At 45.5% G+C, this 15982-nt stretch overlaps 1 protein-coding gene across 1 annotated transcript in view; it reads left to right on the top strand.

The window, feature by feature from the left end:
• FNDC1 (fibronectin type III domain containing 1) overlaps window positions 1–15982 on the top strand; it is an 80029-nt gene that overhangs the window by 20218 nt on the left and 43829 nt on the right. Inside the window, exons 2-3 of the mRNA XM_075499073.1 lie at window positions 12415–12624; window positions 14347–14445. Coding sequence (XP_075355188.1) covers window positions 12415–12624; window positions 14347–14445 — 309 coding nt within the window. The remainder of the gene's footprint in view (window positions 1–12414; window positions 12625–14346; window positions 14446–15982) is intronic.

The following is a 15982-nucleotide window of genomic DNA, read 5'->3' on the forward strand; positions in this document are numbered from 1 at the left end:
TGCTAATCATGAGATAATCATGTTCAGCTTGAGATACAGACCATCTTTGGTAAGCCTGGAAAGCTATAATCTTTAAACAGAGAATTTCCAGAGGAAAAAGGGCAAATCTCCCCAAAAATTACCAGGGAAAGAAATGAAGAGGCTTAGAGTCACCAATAGCAGATATGGTGAAGGGCATAACTAAATAATTTGTGTTTAACTACCCCTGTACAATGCAAAGGAGAGGACCAACTCTTTAAGTGGAAAACTGTATTTTTGAAACCCATGGGAAGACTTAGGATTTTATACAGCACATAGGGTATCTGTGGAACTTACTGTTGGTAGATAATATGGAATCAAAACATGAGCAGTTGAAAAGGAAAGATATATTTGTATCGGATATTCAGATATTCAGATATTCAGATATACAGAAAGATATTCTGTATCTGTATTCTGTATATTCCTGAATACATTGCATTGCCTAGGAGATCTAAGAATAGGATGTGTTGTATAGAGTAGACGACTGCTGGTAACTCCTCAGAAAATACGTGGATTCAATAGGAAGTGCTCTTTGCAAAGATTTTGCCAGTGCTCCTCATGGGAACTCCAGCATCCGTTTGGCATTATGTTTTCAGAGACAGCCCATACTGCCTCACTCCCTGGGTGCTGTGATGTTTCTCCTTTCTTCTAGCTCCAAGATCATGTTTTCTAGATCTCTTACTGTATTTATAATTCTCCTCTTGACTTTCCTCAGTGGGCCTGTATCTTTCTTAAAACGTAATGACTGGCTATGGGACACAGTTCTTCAGCAGTGAGTTTTCGCTGCACAGTAGAGTAGAATAATCTCCAGCTGATCCAGCCAGAACTATATTGATTTTTTTGGATGACATTGAAGTGTTATTTTAGTTAATCTGTGAGCAACTACAACCACTAGATCCTTGTCCTGAATACTACTGCTTTGCATGATATTGTCCATTTGATGTTTACTTCTTTGTGGTGTCTTTTTTTGATTTTTCCAATGTGTGTTGTCTGTTCTAAATTTCATCTGTGAGTCATATATCTGTGTTTTATATCCATGTATATATAACTATAGGGAAATGTTAGGCCTGCAAGCACATGCATATTACTAGAATGTCTTTATTATTATATGTCTATCTTATTTTTCACAAATGTTAGTGTTAAAAAGCCTTAAACAATAGAAATTCAGGAAACTCCAAGTTGAAGTTGCAGTCTTGTCCCCACGGCGGTGCTGAAGTCTGTCCTGGAGGAGCTGGGAACATCGAGTCCTCTGCCTGCATTAGAGGGAACAGCCCAGCACCGTTTCTGCAGCAGAGCTTGTGGAAGCCTGTTCACGTGGTCGGTTAGTTAAGTAAAAAGTCAGTAAATGTTAAATTGTTATTATGATTTATGGACCGGCTACCAGGCTCTTTTTTGTGGTCTGGAATAGTATTTGGAATGAGTTTTGCTGGTAGATACTATCATAGTAAAAGTATGTACATCTATCATTTTGGATGCGTCAGGAAAGGCAGGGATGAAGCTGTTGTCTGTACAGATGCTGTGGCATCCCACAGAGCCGTACTGCTCGCAGGTCTTCTGCCTTGTCCTCTAAGCTTACTGATGTCGAGCCATTAGGAAAACATCTCGTTTTAGGGCATGTGTTTGACAATGGAGACGTGAAGCTTGCAGAGAAGGGCACAGACTAGTTTTGACTTTGAACATGATTGCTCTGCCATGCATGGGATGAACGGAGGTAATGACCAGGGTCGGGGTGCAAGAAGGGGATCTATGATGGAAAGTATTTTGAAATAAACTGGTTGCCCCTTTGCCCTCCTGCCCCTACAGCAGAAGTGCTTCTTAATCCCCCAGCTCGGCCCGGTGGTGAGGCCAGCCACGGTCAGGGCATCCCCGCAGCTTTGCCAGCTGGTTTCACCTGCTCGGTCCCCACAAGGAGCCCCCAAAGGTGATGTTCCTTCCAGTACCGCCTTTCCTCCAACTCAGTGAAGAGGCAGGTGTTGGACAACACCCCGGATAGACGCTTGCAGACCAGGGCCACAGCTGCGGCGTGCTTTCACGGCCCCATTGGGGTTGCTGGCGGTTTTTACCACCATGGTGGTTTGGTCACTGGAGAAGCCCAGACAGGAGGCGTCCAAAGGCAGTGGGTGTCAGAGAGGAGGGTAGCCCAGGCTCGGTGGGATCCCTTCAAAGGGCGCTGATGCAGAAGGAAGCCTGTGTGTGGACATCAGTGGGAGAATGTGAAACCTTCAATAACTCACTGTCGGTTGTTCTTAAGTCATAATAGATGTATTAATCGTGTAGAAATACGTTGTCGAGTTTGGAAAAAGCCCTAGTCCTACTGTGCTTAGCATTCAGAGGGCTCTTCGAAGGGAGCACTGGAAACTTCTGTTGATGCTGTCAATTTAAAGAATGTCCTCCGGATGCCAGGTAACTCCTCTACAGATGTATAATGAATCACTTTGCTTAAAACAGACATTACCGTTGGATACTGGTCCTCTGCCTAAAACTCCTGGCTGGAGCCCGGTGAATTATGGCACACTTTCCATTGTGCTTTGCAGGAACTAAAGCGTTCTAGTCCCTGCTTTCTGCGCCAAGCAGAAGTGTGTGGAAATGTGCTGAGCGATTATTTTTTTCCTGTGAGAAACAAAGGATTTATGTGTCGCTTGCCTCCACTGCTTTAACTGATTGGCTTATTTCCAGGAGGAGATCTGATGCTGAGTGTATAAATTAGTGGCATTAAAGAAGTTGATCAGCCCACACGGGGACAAGGTTGACAGTGTGTTTTAAAATGCTAGGGGGCCTAGCAACCCAGTAAGCCTGGGGCTGGATTTGTTCTCCCATTTCAGTCCTACTTTCTCTGATCGTATACTTAGACTTTTACACGTGTTAACTGCTGCAATGCTACGAAGAGCCCCACGAGACCTAGTGCTGTGCTCTGTGCCACGGCTGGTCTGAAGTAAGTCATTGAGCCTAGAGTCTTCTGCAGTTGGAGCAGTCAGCACATCGCGGTTCAGAGGGCCACATCAGCACTGTTTGAGCTGGCTCACCGACTGCAGGAAATATCTTTGCAGAGTGAACTCTTCTTGGGATGGCCCCAATCCAGCCCTCATTGAAGCTGGTGGAATTGCTCCCATTTTCTCAACGGAGCTTGGATCAAACCATCAACTTAAAAAAAATATCCAGTAATACTTTGCCAAAGTGACACGGTGCATTAATTTTTGGGTGGAAAACAAGTATCTTCCTGTGGTATTTTGTGTGTCCTCTTTCTTTACTTTTCTGCTGACGTGACTTTGGGATAGCTGTATGGAGATAGGTAACAGTGAGAGTGTGTGAAGGCAAGGAGCAAAGCAGCCACCCCTGTGTGGATTGCTGGATGAGAAAGGTGGGATGTTCTCTTTCCCTTTTGCCTCTCAGTTATGGTAAAATGCCGTTTTTCTTTTCCTGTTCGTGAATAACAACTGGATTGAAAGCCTTGAGTTGTACAAAAAGAACTACAGAGCTTTAGATGCCTGGCTCTGCTAGTAAAGCTCTGATTTCTCCTTTTTCAAATACACTATCTTTTGTAATCTATTTCAAATCAGGTGAAAAAATGAAATGGTGTATCAGAATTGTCCCAACCCTTAAAGCCAACGCACAAAGTGATTTACCTGCTGAAAGATGGTAGAGCACCACGCGGAAAACAACGCCCGTTGTAGGCATGAAGAAGGGATGGGTGATCATGAAAAAGTATTTTTGAAAACAATAAATTCTTTTTCCTGGTGAAGGGCTGGACATGATACAGCCCTTGGTACATGAACGCTGCCACCTGAGCACGGGGCTTTCCTCCCCCCCAGCTTCCCTGGTGCCTCCTGCGGGGCTGGCGTCCCTCAGTCTTTCTGCACCCCTGGGCAGATGCCTGTCTTGGTTTCACAAGTTGCCAGACAAGGGCAATTGTAGAGGTGCCCTAGGATGTGTTTGCCACATGTGCTATGAACTTGAGCATCACCACTCACGCAGTTGCATTTAGGAGAGGCCAACGCAATAGGTTTTAGGAGTGTGGATGTTTTACAAAGGGTCTTACCTCACAAATGGAATTAATTTTAGAGTTGCCTGCTGAAGAATCAAAATGTACTGCCTCTTTTTTTCTGTTCACTTATTCACTATAATTTTTTGCTACAAGTACAGCTGATATCTTCGTGGTGGTAGGACTCGGACACTCATGAGAGTGCATGGTATACAGGAGTGTTATATCCCAAAGAAATAGCTCAGAGATCTAGGACTACAGCTGGCTGAGGTACTTTTCTAGCCCTGGTGGTGGGTTTTGGAAGGGACACTGCAGGGTGTTCATAAACCGAGTTGCTCATCTCTGAAACTGGATTGCTCTTGCAGATTGGCAGTGGTGCAAGGTTATTACCTCAGAGGACAATTGGTTGTGCTTAGGGAGCAGTTAAGGACTTCTTAAGACAGGGATCTACTCTTTGAGGAGGGTGAATGAACTGAGCAGTTTGGCACATTTTATTTAATCTTCTATACTGCTTTGTCTGGTAAAGCAGAAGTAGTCTCAAATCCAAGGTACAGAGTCAATCAGTCTCATTTGATGCTTAGAACTTAATTTTTAAAATAAAAATAATAATACCCCCCCCCCCCCCAAAAAAAACCCAAAACCAAACAACCCCAAAATAAGCAAAAAATCCCACCAGTTTGCTGTCGCAGTGTAGACTGTGATGATTTTTGGTCAAGTTGCCCATGACAGGATTTCATTTGCCAGCTGGCATTTTTGGCCTTTTCTAATGAAGGCAGTTGATTACTTTCTGATGAGTTCGTTATCTCTAAGCAGCTACAACTTCTCTCTTCAAGCTGTTACTTTGCCCATGGCTGGGTCACTGTGCTTAACTTCCCAAACTTCTGCCTGAAGCGAAAAGAGAGGTTGGTAGATGTTTAGAGACTATACGAATGTTGTGTACTGACTGTGCCAAATATGTGACCTCTCTGCAGCAGAACACATTTTATAGGTCCAGTTTTCCAGTCCTGAAGTAATGGCACATAGAAGGAAAATGTAGAAAAGTTTTTGCTGATTATGGAAGGCAAAAGCAAACATTTTGTACCTAGACCTGTGGTGGTAAATTGACGTGCCTGATTTTTTGTGACCTCATATTTCAACTACTTTTTTGCACTTATATCTTAATAGGTTTGAGGTGCTTGGGATATTTTTCCCCAGTTATAGATTGATTACTAGGGGTCAGTACTCCCTTTTCCTCTGGAGCTATTTTGTGTTTTCCTTTGCTAGATAATTGACAAGGCCCTCTGAAGAATCTGTGTGAATTGGCAAGTGCAAGCTGCCTCCTTGTGTGGTTGTTTAGAGGATGTTTTACCCTCAACTTAGATCTCATGCTCTGGGCTTACATCATTTGTAAAATGTTCTCCCACAGTCCTGACACGCACAGAAACTTTGGCAATACTAGTGGACATTTCAACTGTGAAAAGCCAATACCGAGGCTTTAACCAGCCCTGTATTTTTGAGGCCAAGATACTATACACAAATTCCTGCAGCTGTAGGTAATGTTGTATTTCTACACTGAAGAGAGCACAAGTGAGTGACTGTCTCTCATTTTCCGAATATAGAAAAGGATTTGATTTTATTTTAATTGCAGGTAGATCTTTAGATGAGGTCTGAAGATGTTTACCAGTTGATTTAGTTTGGCCAGAGCGGAGGTCCAGAAAACTGTTGAAACAGTTTTGGAACCAAAAGTGAAAAAAAAAATTTAGTGATCTTTACAGGGGCAAATAGTGGGGAGATGGGGAAGAATCAGCCTTCAGTTCAATCCAGCACTTGGTAGCTGTTCCCAAAATTTATTAGAAAAAAAGGGTTTGGGAGTGAATGCATCTGAAGACTTAGCTTTTTCATTGCTACTGATTTGGGACCTCATCCAGAGCTTGCTGAAATCCAGTGGCGTTCCTGGTGTGCCAGAGTAGGTGTTAAACAGGGAACAGACAGCTGCAGTGCTGTACACTTTCATGAAGGTCATATCTACTGTCTCTGGTAGGAGAAACCACAGGCACTGTTGTAGCTGTCAGCTGTGCAACTTTCATGCTCATCCAAAATCTTGTCTTGGGACCTGTTAGGGCCATCTTCTGCTGAGGATTCAGGCAACCTGCCCACGTTTAGACCATTGCAAAAGGTAGGGAGACATACCTGGCAGGATCAGACTGCAGCCCAGGGAAGCAGTGGAAATGTTCCCCATTGCTCAGGGGCCCTAAAAGTGACCGGTGCCCTGGGCCATTTCTGGATGCCCATTTATCAGGGTTGGACTCAGCTGCCCTGCATGGAGCTGTGGTATCGATGCTGGGGGTGAGCAGCAGTGCAATGGATCCATCCTGTGACATGGGGATGTGTTATGCCAGGTAGTGAGCAAGATATTGGGGTTTCTGTTTGTGCTTGGTCCCCCTGTTGGTAAATCTACCACTTGCTGCATCGCTGGGAGTGCAAGCTCCCAGATATTACCTGATGTGTCTTTTCTCCCTCTGGGAGGATGAGGTTTTATTTACAGATCTCCGCACCACTGTTGCTGAGATTGGTGTGCTTGTATACCTAGTGGATATTTGTGCTTAAGTGAGGCAATTTTTATTGTCACATTAATCTATTTGGAGGACGCTGGAGAATTTATGCAAGGTCCTGTTGAGGGTGGATGCAGCCCAGCATCCAGTGGCTACAGCTCTGTCTAGTCCTTCTCTCATTTCCACCTATGCGACTTCACTCTTAGCCTTTTCTCAGTTTCAGCACTACATTTCTTCCCTGTCTGCATTGGATTTCCATGTATGTTCCTATTTCCGTGTCACCTTTAATATTATTATAGTAGTTCTTTCACTGACTTTGATCTCCCCTGTTTCAACTCCTCCTCTCCACACCCCTTTTCTTGGACCTATTCTTGTCTCCCTTGGTCTAGAATTGAAATGATGCCTTGATTTTTCAAGAGGTTTTGCTTTCTTTAGCCCAGTATGACAAAAAAATCCACTGCATAGTCTCTTGAGCAGGTTCAGATCTTGCCATCTCCGGGTTCACGTCCAGCAGTGAATGGGATCCTAGTGATGCAGGAGGGTGATGGGATGTGTCCTCATAGTGCTTGGCCTGCGGTGACAGCATCATCTAATTCTTTTTGGGTTAGCTGTGAGCTGTTCAAGACTATTGTTCCTGGGGAGTTCGGTGTCCCCAGAGGAAGGGGCTACTTTGGGAACTGAATGACTTAAACGATGCATGGGATTTGTTTCTTCCTCCTCCCGCCCCTTCCCTGATGAGCGTAGCTTGTTTAGGACAATGTTTTTGTTATTTTCTTTTTTTTTTTTTTTTTTTAAGATGAATGAGCCTGGCCAGCAGGACCACACTCGGGTCCTTAGGACACGTGAGCTCTTCTTGTTGCACAGCCTCCACAGTCCCAGGGTTATCCTCCCCGTGGAAATCCAGGCTATTTCCTGGAGCCAAGATGAGAGGAGGAGACCAGGGCAGGAGAGTGCTCAGGCGCAGGGGCTGTGGCAGCAGGAGGCAGTGACTTGCTGTCCCGCTGGGGACTTAAGGAGTGGGAAATGTCCTGACGGGGGAGCGCTGGCCCTGCGGTGCGGCTGAGCGCGGCGGGACAGCAGCCCTGCAGGTGCTCCTAGGAGGTGGCATGAGCCCAGCTTCACCTTCTTCCTCTGTGTGGCTGAGGGCAGGGCCTCCAGCCTTATCCCAGGCCAGGCTGATGGCTCCCAGGCCGTGGGCTACAGCCGGGTGGGCAAGCTCCTTCTGCCGCTCTTTGTTTTTAATGGGAAATCCCTTTCTTGTCAAGCCTGGCACAAACTTCACACAAAAATACTGGTTTTGATGGATCAGCAGTTACCAGCAAAGCCATTTAAACCATTCTCTGATAGCTCCATCCTGGATGCCTTGAGACTCCTGCCGGTCAAACTGTGACAAGGAAAGATAAATGGAAACTGGAGCTAACTGGAGAAATGGGAACAATGGGCAGTAAAGTGCGGTGCTACCATGAGGAAAGTAATCAAAGCCTTAGAAAGCCCTGGTTTTAAAATCTCAGCTGATCCCCTGCATTCAGCATTAGGGTCGATAATCTTCTCTTTGCCTAAAGCCACATTTGTTTTAGATTGAATACTTTCCATATGGCTCTCTGGCTGGGCTGGTTCCTTTTGTATCCTTTGTCCCTTACAACTCTCTATTTTAATTCCAGTTGGAAGCTGCGGCTTTGACTGGGGGAGCAGAACTGATGGGCCGCAGCATCCCTCCCGGCCACCCGGGCCAGCGGGCTCTCGGTGCTCCGTGGCATACAGAGCCACCGAGAGGCAACCCCAACGGTGTGCTTGCACCGCAGCCCGGCGAGCCGCAGGCGCCCGGGAGAGCGTGACAGGTCGAGGGGAGGTGTTACTCCCCTCCGGCCAGGGCTGGAGCACTCAGGAGAGATGTCGAGATCTGGGGAGGTGGTGGCTACCTACAGCACGTGGGCTACAAGGAAAGGCTGCAGGAGCGGGGCTGGCCCGGTCTGACAAAGAGGAGGATGGGGTGACATCCCACAGCAGCCAACTGCTGCTTGACTGGGGGCTGCACGGAAGCCACTTCTGGTGGTGGCAGGCCACACGTAACGCTGTAACACTGGGCAGCAGCCACAAGTTGCTGTTTGGGAGGTTTGGGTTGGACATCAGGAAAATGTATCAGGAATAGCGTGGCCAGCAGGACTAGGGAAGTGATTGTGCCCCTGTACTCGGCCCTGGTGAGGCCGCACCTCAAATACTGTGTTCAGTTTTGGGCCCCTCACTACAAGAGAGACATTGAGGTGCTGGAGTGTGTCCAGAGAAGGGCAACGAAGCTGGTGAAGAGTCTGGAGCAGAAGTCTGATGAGGAGCGGCTGAGGGAGCTGGGGTTGTTTAGCCTGGAGAAAAGGAGGCTGAGGGGAGACCTTATCGCTCTCTACACCTACCTGAAAGGAGGTTGTAGAGAGGTGGGGGTCGGTCTCTTCTCCCGAGTAACAAGTGATAGGACGAGAGGAAATGGCCTCAAGTTGTGCCAGGGGAGGTTTAGACTGGATATTAGGAAAAATGTCTTCACTGAAAGAGTTGTCAAGCATTGGAAGAGGCTGCCCAGGGAAGTGGTTGAGTTGCCGTCCCTGGAGGTGTTTAAAAGAAGTGTAGATGTGGTGCTTAGGGACTTGGTTTAGTGGTGGACTTGGCAGTGCTAGGTTAATGGTTGGACTTGATGATCTGAAAGGTCTTTTCCAACCTAAACGATTCTATGATTCTATGATAAAAGCTTTTACCCTGGGCAGCTGGTGCAGCACTGGAGCCGGTCCAGAAGGTGGCTGTGCCATCTCCATCCTGGGAGGTTTTGAAGACTGAGTTAGGGAAAACCAGGGCTGGCCTCACGCAGTGTTGGAGATACAGTTTGTCTTTGAGCAGGAGGTTGAGAAGAGACCTCCAGGGGTCCGTTCCAACTTGAATTTTGCCCTCTTTCAGTTCTCCATGGTGGTGCTGTGAATGAAGGCTGTGTGCCTACGTGATCAGTGAGTATCGGCCTTTTGAAATCTGTGTTGAGCAACTGCTCAGGAGAGCAAGAAAAAGAAACCGTGTGGGAGCAGGTGTTTTTTTAATAGAGCGCGTGACTGAGAATGTTCCTTGGAAAGTGGTCAGGGAGCCTCATGAAAGCAACTATATTTATTGTATAGCAAAAAGCATTTATTGTTTGTTAAACACTTAGGACCAGATCCACTGCTGTGATCCAGCTAGTATACACTGCTCTGGCAACACAAACTGTCTGTGAAACCAGCGTAATTAGCTGATTAATCTGGGTTTATAGCTGCTTTGTTTTGCTGGAGTGGTGAGGAGCAGCCAGAAGAGAGAAGCTGCTGAAATCTGTGTGTTTAAACTGATGATCTGTCTCTCTGTAGGCAAAATAAAAAGGCAAAGTTTACCATGCTGAGCTGCTGCCCAATGTTTCAGTAGAAAAGCAGAGTTCCCTGGGAGTGTGCGGTTCTCTGCGTACGTTGTACACCTCATCAGCACTGAAACCTTGCGTTTCTTACAGGGATTTCAAGAGAGGCTCTGCAAACAGCTTTGTGAGTCGCTGTGATCCCTTCAAAAGGGTAATTTAATAGTAGAAGGTTTGTTGGGAGTGTCGTTCGCGATCGCCTTCACGCCCACCATCCTCGCCGGGCGGTGGCGGGGCCCGCGCTGAGGAACGGCGGCGGCACCGGCCTGCTATCTGCAGCGTCACGGCGGGAAGGGGGAGGTGCGCCAGGGGAGGTTTAGACTGGATATTAGGAAATTTTTCTTCACTGAAAGGGTTATCAAGCATTGGAAGAGACTGCCCAGGGAAGTGGTTGAGTCGCCATCCCTGGAGGTATTTAAAGGACGTTTGGTGAGGTGCTTAGGGACATGGTGTAGTGGTGGTCTTGGCAGTGTTAGGTTTACGGTCGGACTCGATGATCTTAAAGGTCTTTTCCAACCTATACGATTCTGTGATTCTGTGATTCTGTGAGTGTGTAAGAAGATGCAACCTTGTCAGCAGATCAAGACCAGTGAGCAGTTTGTTTATAGAAGGTGTCTGTTGTGGTTTAGCCCCAGTCGGCAATTAAGCACCACACAGCTGTTCTCTCGCCCTCCCCCCCGGTGGGATGGGGGAGAGAATTGGAAGAGCAAAAGTAAGAAAACTCGTGGGTTCAGATAAGAACAGTTTAATAATTGGGAAAAAGAGGAAAAAAAGTTGTAATGAAAAGGAAAACAACAAAAGAGTGAGAGAGGAGCAAAACCCAGGGAAAAAAAACCCAAGCAATGCAACCTCTCACCACCCACCGACCGATGCCCAGCCCGTCCCCGAGCAGCGATCGCTGCCCCCCAGCCAGCTCCCCCCAGTTTCTATACTGGGCATGACGCCATATGGTATGGAATAGCCCTTTGGCCAGTTTGGATCAGCTGCCCTGGGTGTGCCCCCTCCCAGCTTCTTGTGCACCCGGCAGAGCATGGGAAGCTGAAAAGTCCTTGACCAATGTAAACACCACTTAGCAACAACCAAAACATCAGTGTGTTATCAATATTATTCTCATCCTAAATCCAAAACACAGCACTATACCAGCTACTAGGAAGAAAATTAACTCTATCCCAGCCGAAACCAGGACAGTGTCACTGAGCAGAAATACTGGAAAAGGACCTACTTTTGGTGTATATAGGGACATGCAGACATCAATACATACTTAAAGTAACATGTTTAAGTGCTGTCATGAATAAATATGAGCCGAACTGGTGCTGGAAAGAGGATCTCACTATTGCTCTGACAGAAAGTACTTTGGGGACTGACAGAAAGTACAGAAATCTTTTGTTGTGTGTCCAGGTCTCTGGCAGCTGGTGCTGGCCCAAGTCTCTTGTTCTCTTGACATTGCTGTGATTGCAATGACTGGCTTAGCCAGCGAGTAAGAGGGTTTGAATACAGCGTGTAACCTCTGTGCTGGCAAGCTCACGCAACCTTGTGCTTGATGAAATGGCATTGCTAGGAGAGACTGAGACCTACTTTGAGTGCGAAATGTAAAAGATAAGAGGCAAAAAATTGCTACAAGTGTGGGACATCTCAGTCCTGGCTGGTGCTGCCAGCACCGTTCTTCCTGCTGTCTGCTCTGCTTGCAGCCTGCACAGTAGCATGGTGCAGGTCATATGCAATGGAGAATGCCACAAAAACTGGAGATGCCATTCAGAGCAACCAAACTGGTTGCTTGAGTAATCCTTGCATCAGTGTCACTTCTTAAAAGAACGCTGCCAACTTGCCAGCAAATATAAAAATAAACAACTTGCATAAGGTACCTGTTACAGTGCTGGATGCTCAAGGGATCGTATAATGGGACTTTGAGAAGTCAAGAATTGAAGCATGTGCAGAACAGACGTGGTAAATACAAGGCTGTCAGAGAGCAGAACCATTAGTGATGGGTTTAGAAGAGAACCTGCTTTTAATATGGATCATGCTTTCTAAAAGAAATTTTAAAAATAGTGAAATGGTTCTGTGCTTTGTTTTACACTGACCTTTAGCACTTGCCAAAAAAATAACGTACCGGTGTGCCTGAACTAGGGAAAGGGGATTTAAAAAAAAAAAAAGATTAAACAGAAAAGCTACAAGACATCCCCAGTTTCTGGCAGGAGTCCTTGTATTAAGATATGTTTTTACTTTCAGTGTCTTGCACTAGTCTCTCTGAAGAGCCTGGGAAAAGACGCTATCAAGTATTGTACATCCCGCTTGGAAAACTTATTGTTACTGCAGTTGGGTTTTGTAGCAAAATTAAAAAACTATAAAATTATGCCCTTTATTCTGATGTTATTTAATAGATGTGCTTGCAACAGACGTATGTGGGCTGCTATACGTGTCACGTGCTTCATAATAACTGTGATGGGTTTTATGTGTGTGTGTTTGCTTATTTTTTGAAGAGAAGGACATGCCAAACAGACCTCTGAGAGTGCGCGCCCAGTCTCCAGACGGCAAGTTATCTTTTCGGTGGAAGCCACCTTATGGAGCAGGCTTCAGGGGTCCACGCAGCAGATCCCAAGGTTACCTCCGTGGGTATGGAGAGAGCAGCCGAAGGATGAGCTATGCTCCGCTGCTGCAAGAGCGGCAAAACCAGGAAGCGAGAAAACTAGGTGAGTCGGAGTTCCCTGGTAGCATCTAGCTGAGCTAGCACTCTTCTGTAATCCCCTGTGGCTGCTAGGTGATCACAGATCACATGTTGGAGCCATCAAAATGACTTCTTCCTATAAATGAAAATGTTTGCTATAATTCCATTCTGTAACATGTTCTTAACAGAAAAATACGATGACCAGGGTAGAAACTGTAGCAGAACTTGATGCTGTGTTAAAGACACACCATGTGCGAGTTACTCATATTAATAGCAGAGGGAAGGACTGGGCAGAAGAGCCATAGCTCAGATTCTCCTTGCATGCAGTGGGACTGCTCTGAAATTCTTTTTTTTTTGGGCTTCTTGCACTTTGTGTCCCTACATTATTTCAGGCCAGTGGAGAAAAAATTAATGCTTTAATGAAATGTATCCACACTTACCATTAAAACTGTGTCATGGGCTCCATACTAGAGTGTTACACTCGTGTATCCATGTTCTCTCCAGTTCCTTCATGAGGTCCTGGTCACTAAGGGCTCCTGAGACAGTCAGGTTGGCCTCTTCTGTGCTCCCTGCCCTGCCGTGCTGTGATGGTTTGCACTCGTGCCCTAGATCACCTGCCCTTGATTTAAAGGATTTCCCATCTAGCGGTATCAATGGGGTTTGCAACAGTTTTATTTCCCCAGAGGCTGAGCATTTCCCTTTGCGCTATTAGTGTCACTTGCCTGTGTCGTGGCTGACCTGCCTCTCTCCTGCTGCCTGAGCTCCTCTCACCCGAGCGGGCGCTGGGTCTGCACTCACGAGTCTTACTTTGCTCCTGTGCTGTTCAGGTGTGTTTGCTCAAGGTTAGGCTTCTTTCTCTCAAAATCTCTCCTGTAGGCTGGAAGCCCGTCCCACAGATAGTCTGGTCTTGGGTTACAAAATGGGTGATGATTCCAAAATCACACGTGGCTGCCAGAATTCCTGGCTTTGCGATGTAAATGTCTATCTCCCCTTCTGCTTTGTGGGTTTTGTATTGAACACACATCTTTATCTCCGTTTCTCCAAAGAAAGGGAACTCTTCAGTCACCTTTATCAGTTATTCCCCCTTTTCCTAACAGGAATCTCGTACTTATTTCTCATCCCTTCTCTAGTATTCAGTTTTTCGTCTTTCTATGCACCTCTCGCTGAGGGGATACTCTGGCGTCTGTGCCGAGGTGACAGGGTCGAGACACGTATGTGTGGGAGATGCTCTCCTGGTTGTTTGATGCCCAGCACGTACCACTGCTCTGCAGGTTGAGAGCCTGTCCAGGCACTACAGAAGTCAATGGAAATCTTGTCACGGACTTAGTGGGAGTTCAGTAACAAACTTAATCTTGATGAGAAATACTGTGTAACATGGTTTGGAGCATCTACTTCTTGTTTTCATTATTTTTATACTATGTTTTTTTAAAGAGGGAGAACGAATGTTGTTTAAATAATCAAATTATCAGGAGAAGAACTCAATCCTAGAATATAGGACTCTTGTAATGGTGTTTTCAGGGTAACAATTTGCTTTCCTGCTTCTAAAATACCAACTTTACTGTTCTCTACTGCATGCATGTTGAACCCTCTGACATAAATGCTGTGACTCTAAATAAATTAACTTTCAAGTAAGTTTCTCCTTTTTTATCTCAGCAAAGAATAAAACGGAGTTCTGCCTGAAAAGACTAACATTTTTTTCGATGAAAAAGGTTACAGGAAAGCCTCTGTTTTTTCCCTGCATGTACAGCCTCTGAGTCAGTTCATGTGGTTTCGCTGCCATCAAGGAGCTCCCAAGGACGGAGCCAACCTGTCTATAGGTCATCTTTAACTAAAAGAAAAGTCACAGGTATGTTTCTTTCACATCTGCTGTCAGTTCCTGGAGATATTTGAATGCACTGAGATAGCTTTGTGATTTTTAGACTGCAAATCTTTTGGTGATGGAACTGCTAGGTTTTGCTCTGTGCATTAAAGAGCTTAACGGATGTCTCCAATTGCTTCTCTAATTCAAGCCGGATTAATAAAATGATACAACACTGCAACATGGTTGGTTGGGTTTCTGTTGTTGGGGGTTTTTTTGTTTTTTTTTTTAATCTCCTCCTTTCTCGCTATTGACAAATGTTATGCACTGCTATAAATGCATGAGAAGACTTGATTAAAACAAATCCAGGACCTCCACAATGGTATGCCTTCTTGTTAGATCTCTACCCCCTTTTCTGAAAGGTTGATTTCCAGAAGCCTAAACCTGGTCAGCAAAAGTTTCCACTCTTTTGGAAAGAAAGCATTACATACCGCTGCCAAGGTTAAAAAGGATGAGCGAGATTCTGAGTCATCTCCATGCCAGCACTGCTTTCTCACCCCCTCGCATTGCGATGGGGATGCTGTGAGGGTGGCAGAGTGTTTCGGATATTTTGATGGTGATGGAGAACACCTTTGTCAGAACTGAGAACTGTGGTGTATTGAAATCTCACCTCACACCTTTTCTGGGGAGGTGATGCCATCCACTTCTCATGCTCACTTTCTCTCTTCAGGTGCTCCCATTGCAAAACTTTGAGAATAGGTCCCCTAAGCCACTTCTGAGCAGTAGATGGGTCCTCTCAGCCACTTTTGTGTAGTAGCTGTTTGGCTTGGAAAACCTGAAATTGTCTGAGAACCCTCTACATTAAAAACCTGATTGGAAGAAGTGAAATGTGCTTCCCTGCTGCCTGCCTTCTGTGCAGGCAGTGCTGGGTTTTGAGGTAACATGCCACCCACTGAAGAGAAGGGCAATCTTTCCCTGGACTTCGGTCATACATAAGTAAGGTCCCTAGAGAGAATCGTACGCCAGAGTTTACTGGCCTCTTTCCTTTCCTGAGACATCAATATTTTTCCAGTGTCACTCTTCTGTAAAACTTGAGCTGGAAAGTTGTGCCTTGTGCATTCTGCGAGACTTGGGAATAGTCACTGTGACGCTAATAGGACGAGTAATAAATCTTTCATGGGGTGGTAGGTAGACTAGACTGGAAAACTCTCATGGACAGATAGAAAAAGGAGCCTTATCAAAATTAAAAACCTCAAAAAAATCAAATTAGTCTCACTTAATTTTAAAGTTTGTAAATTATTTGCAAAAGATACTTTGATATGTCGAAACAGCCCACTTCAATGATTTTATTTTTTCTTTCATTTTTTTAAATTTTTGCCTTATATACCATAAAAAATGAAAAGCTGAATTCAAACAACCTATTTGAAGCACTCAAAAATGTAAAATATGCAGGAATTCTCCCTTGTGAAGAATTTTTGACAGTCCCTGGTTTTCTGGTCCTTCAAAATGAAACCAAATTTTAAAATCTCAAAATTTTTCGTAAGGCAAAATTTCTGCTCTCCAGGCAGCTCTAGTAGTGAGTTTG

Source organism: Mycteria americana, chromosome 3 (genome assembly GCF_035582795.1).
Source record: "Mycteria americana isolate JAX WOST 10 ecotype Jacksonville Zoo and Gardens chromosome 3, USCA_MyAme_1.0, whole genome shotgun sequence".
Lineage (NCBI taxonomy): Eukaryota > Metazoa > Chordata > Aves > Ciconiiformes > Ciconiidae > Mycteria > Mycteria americana.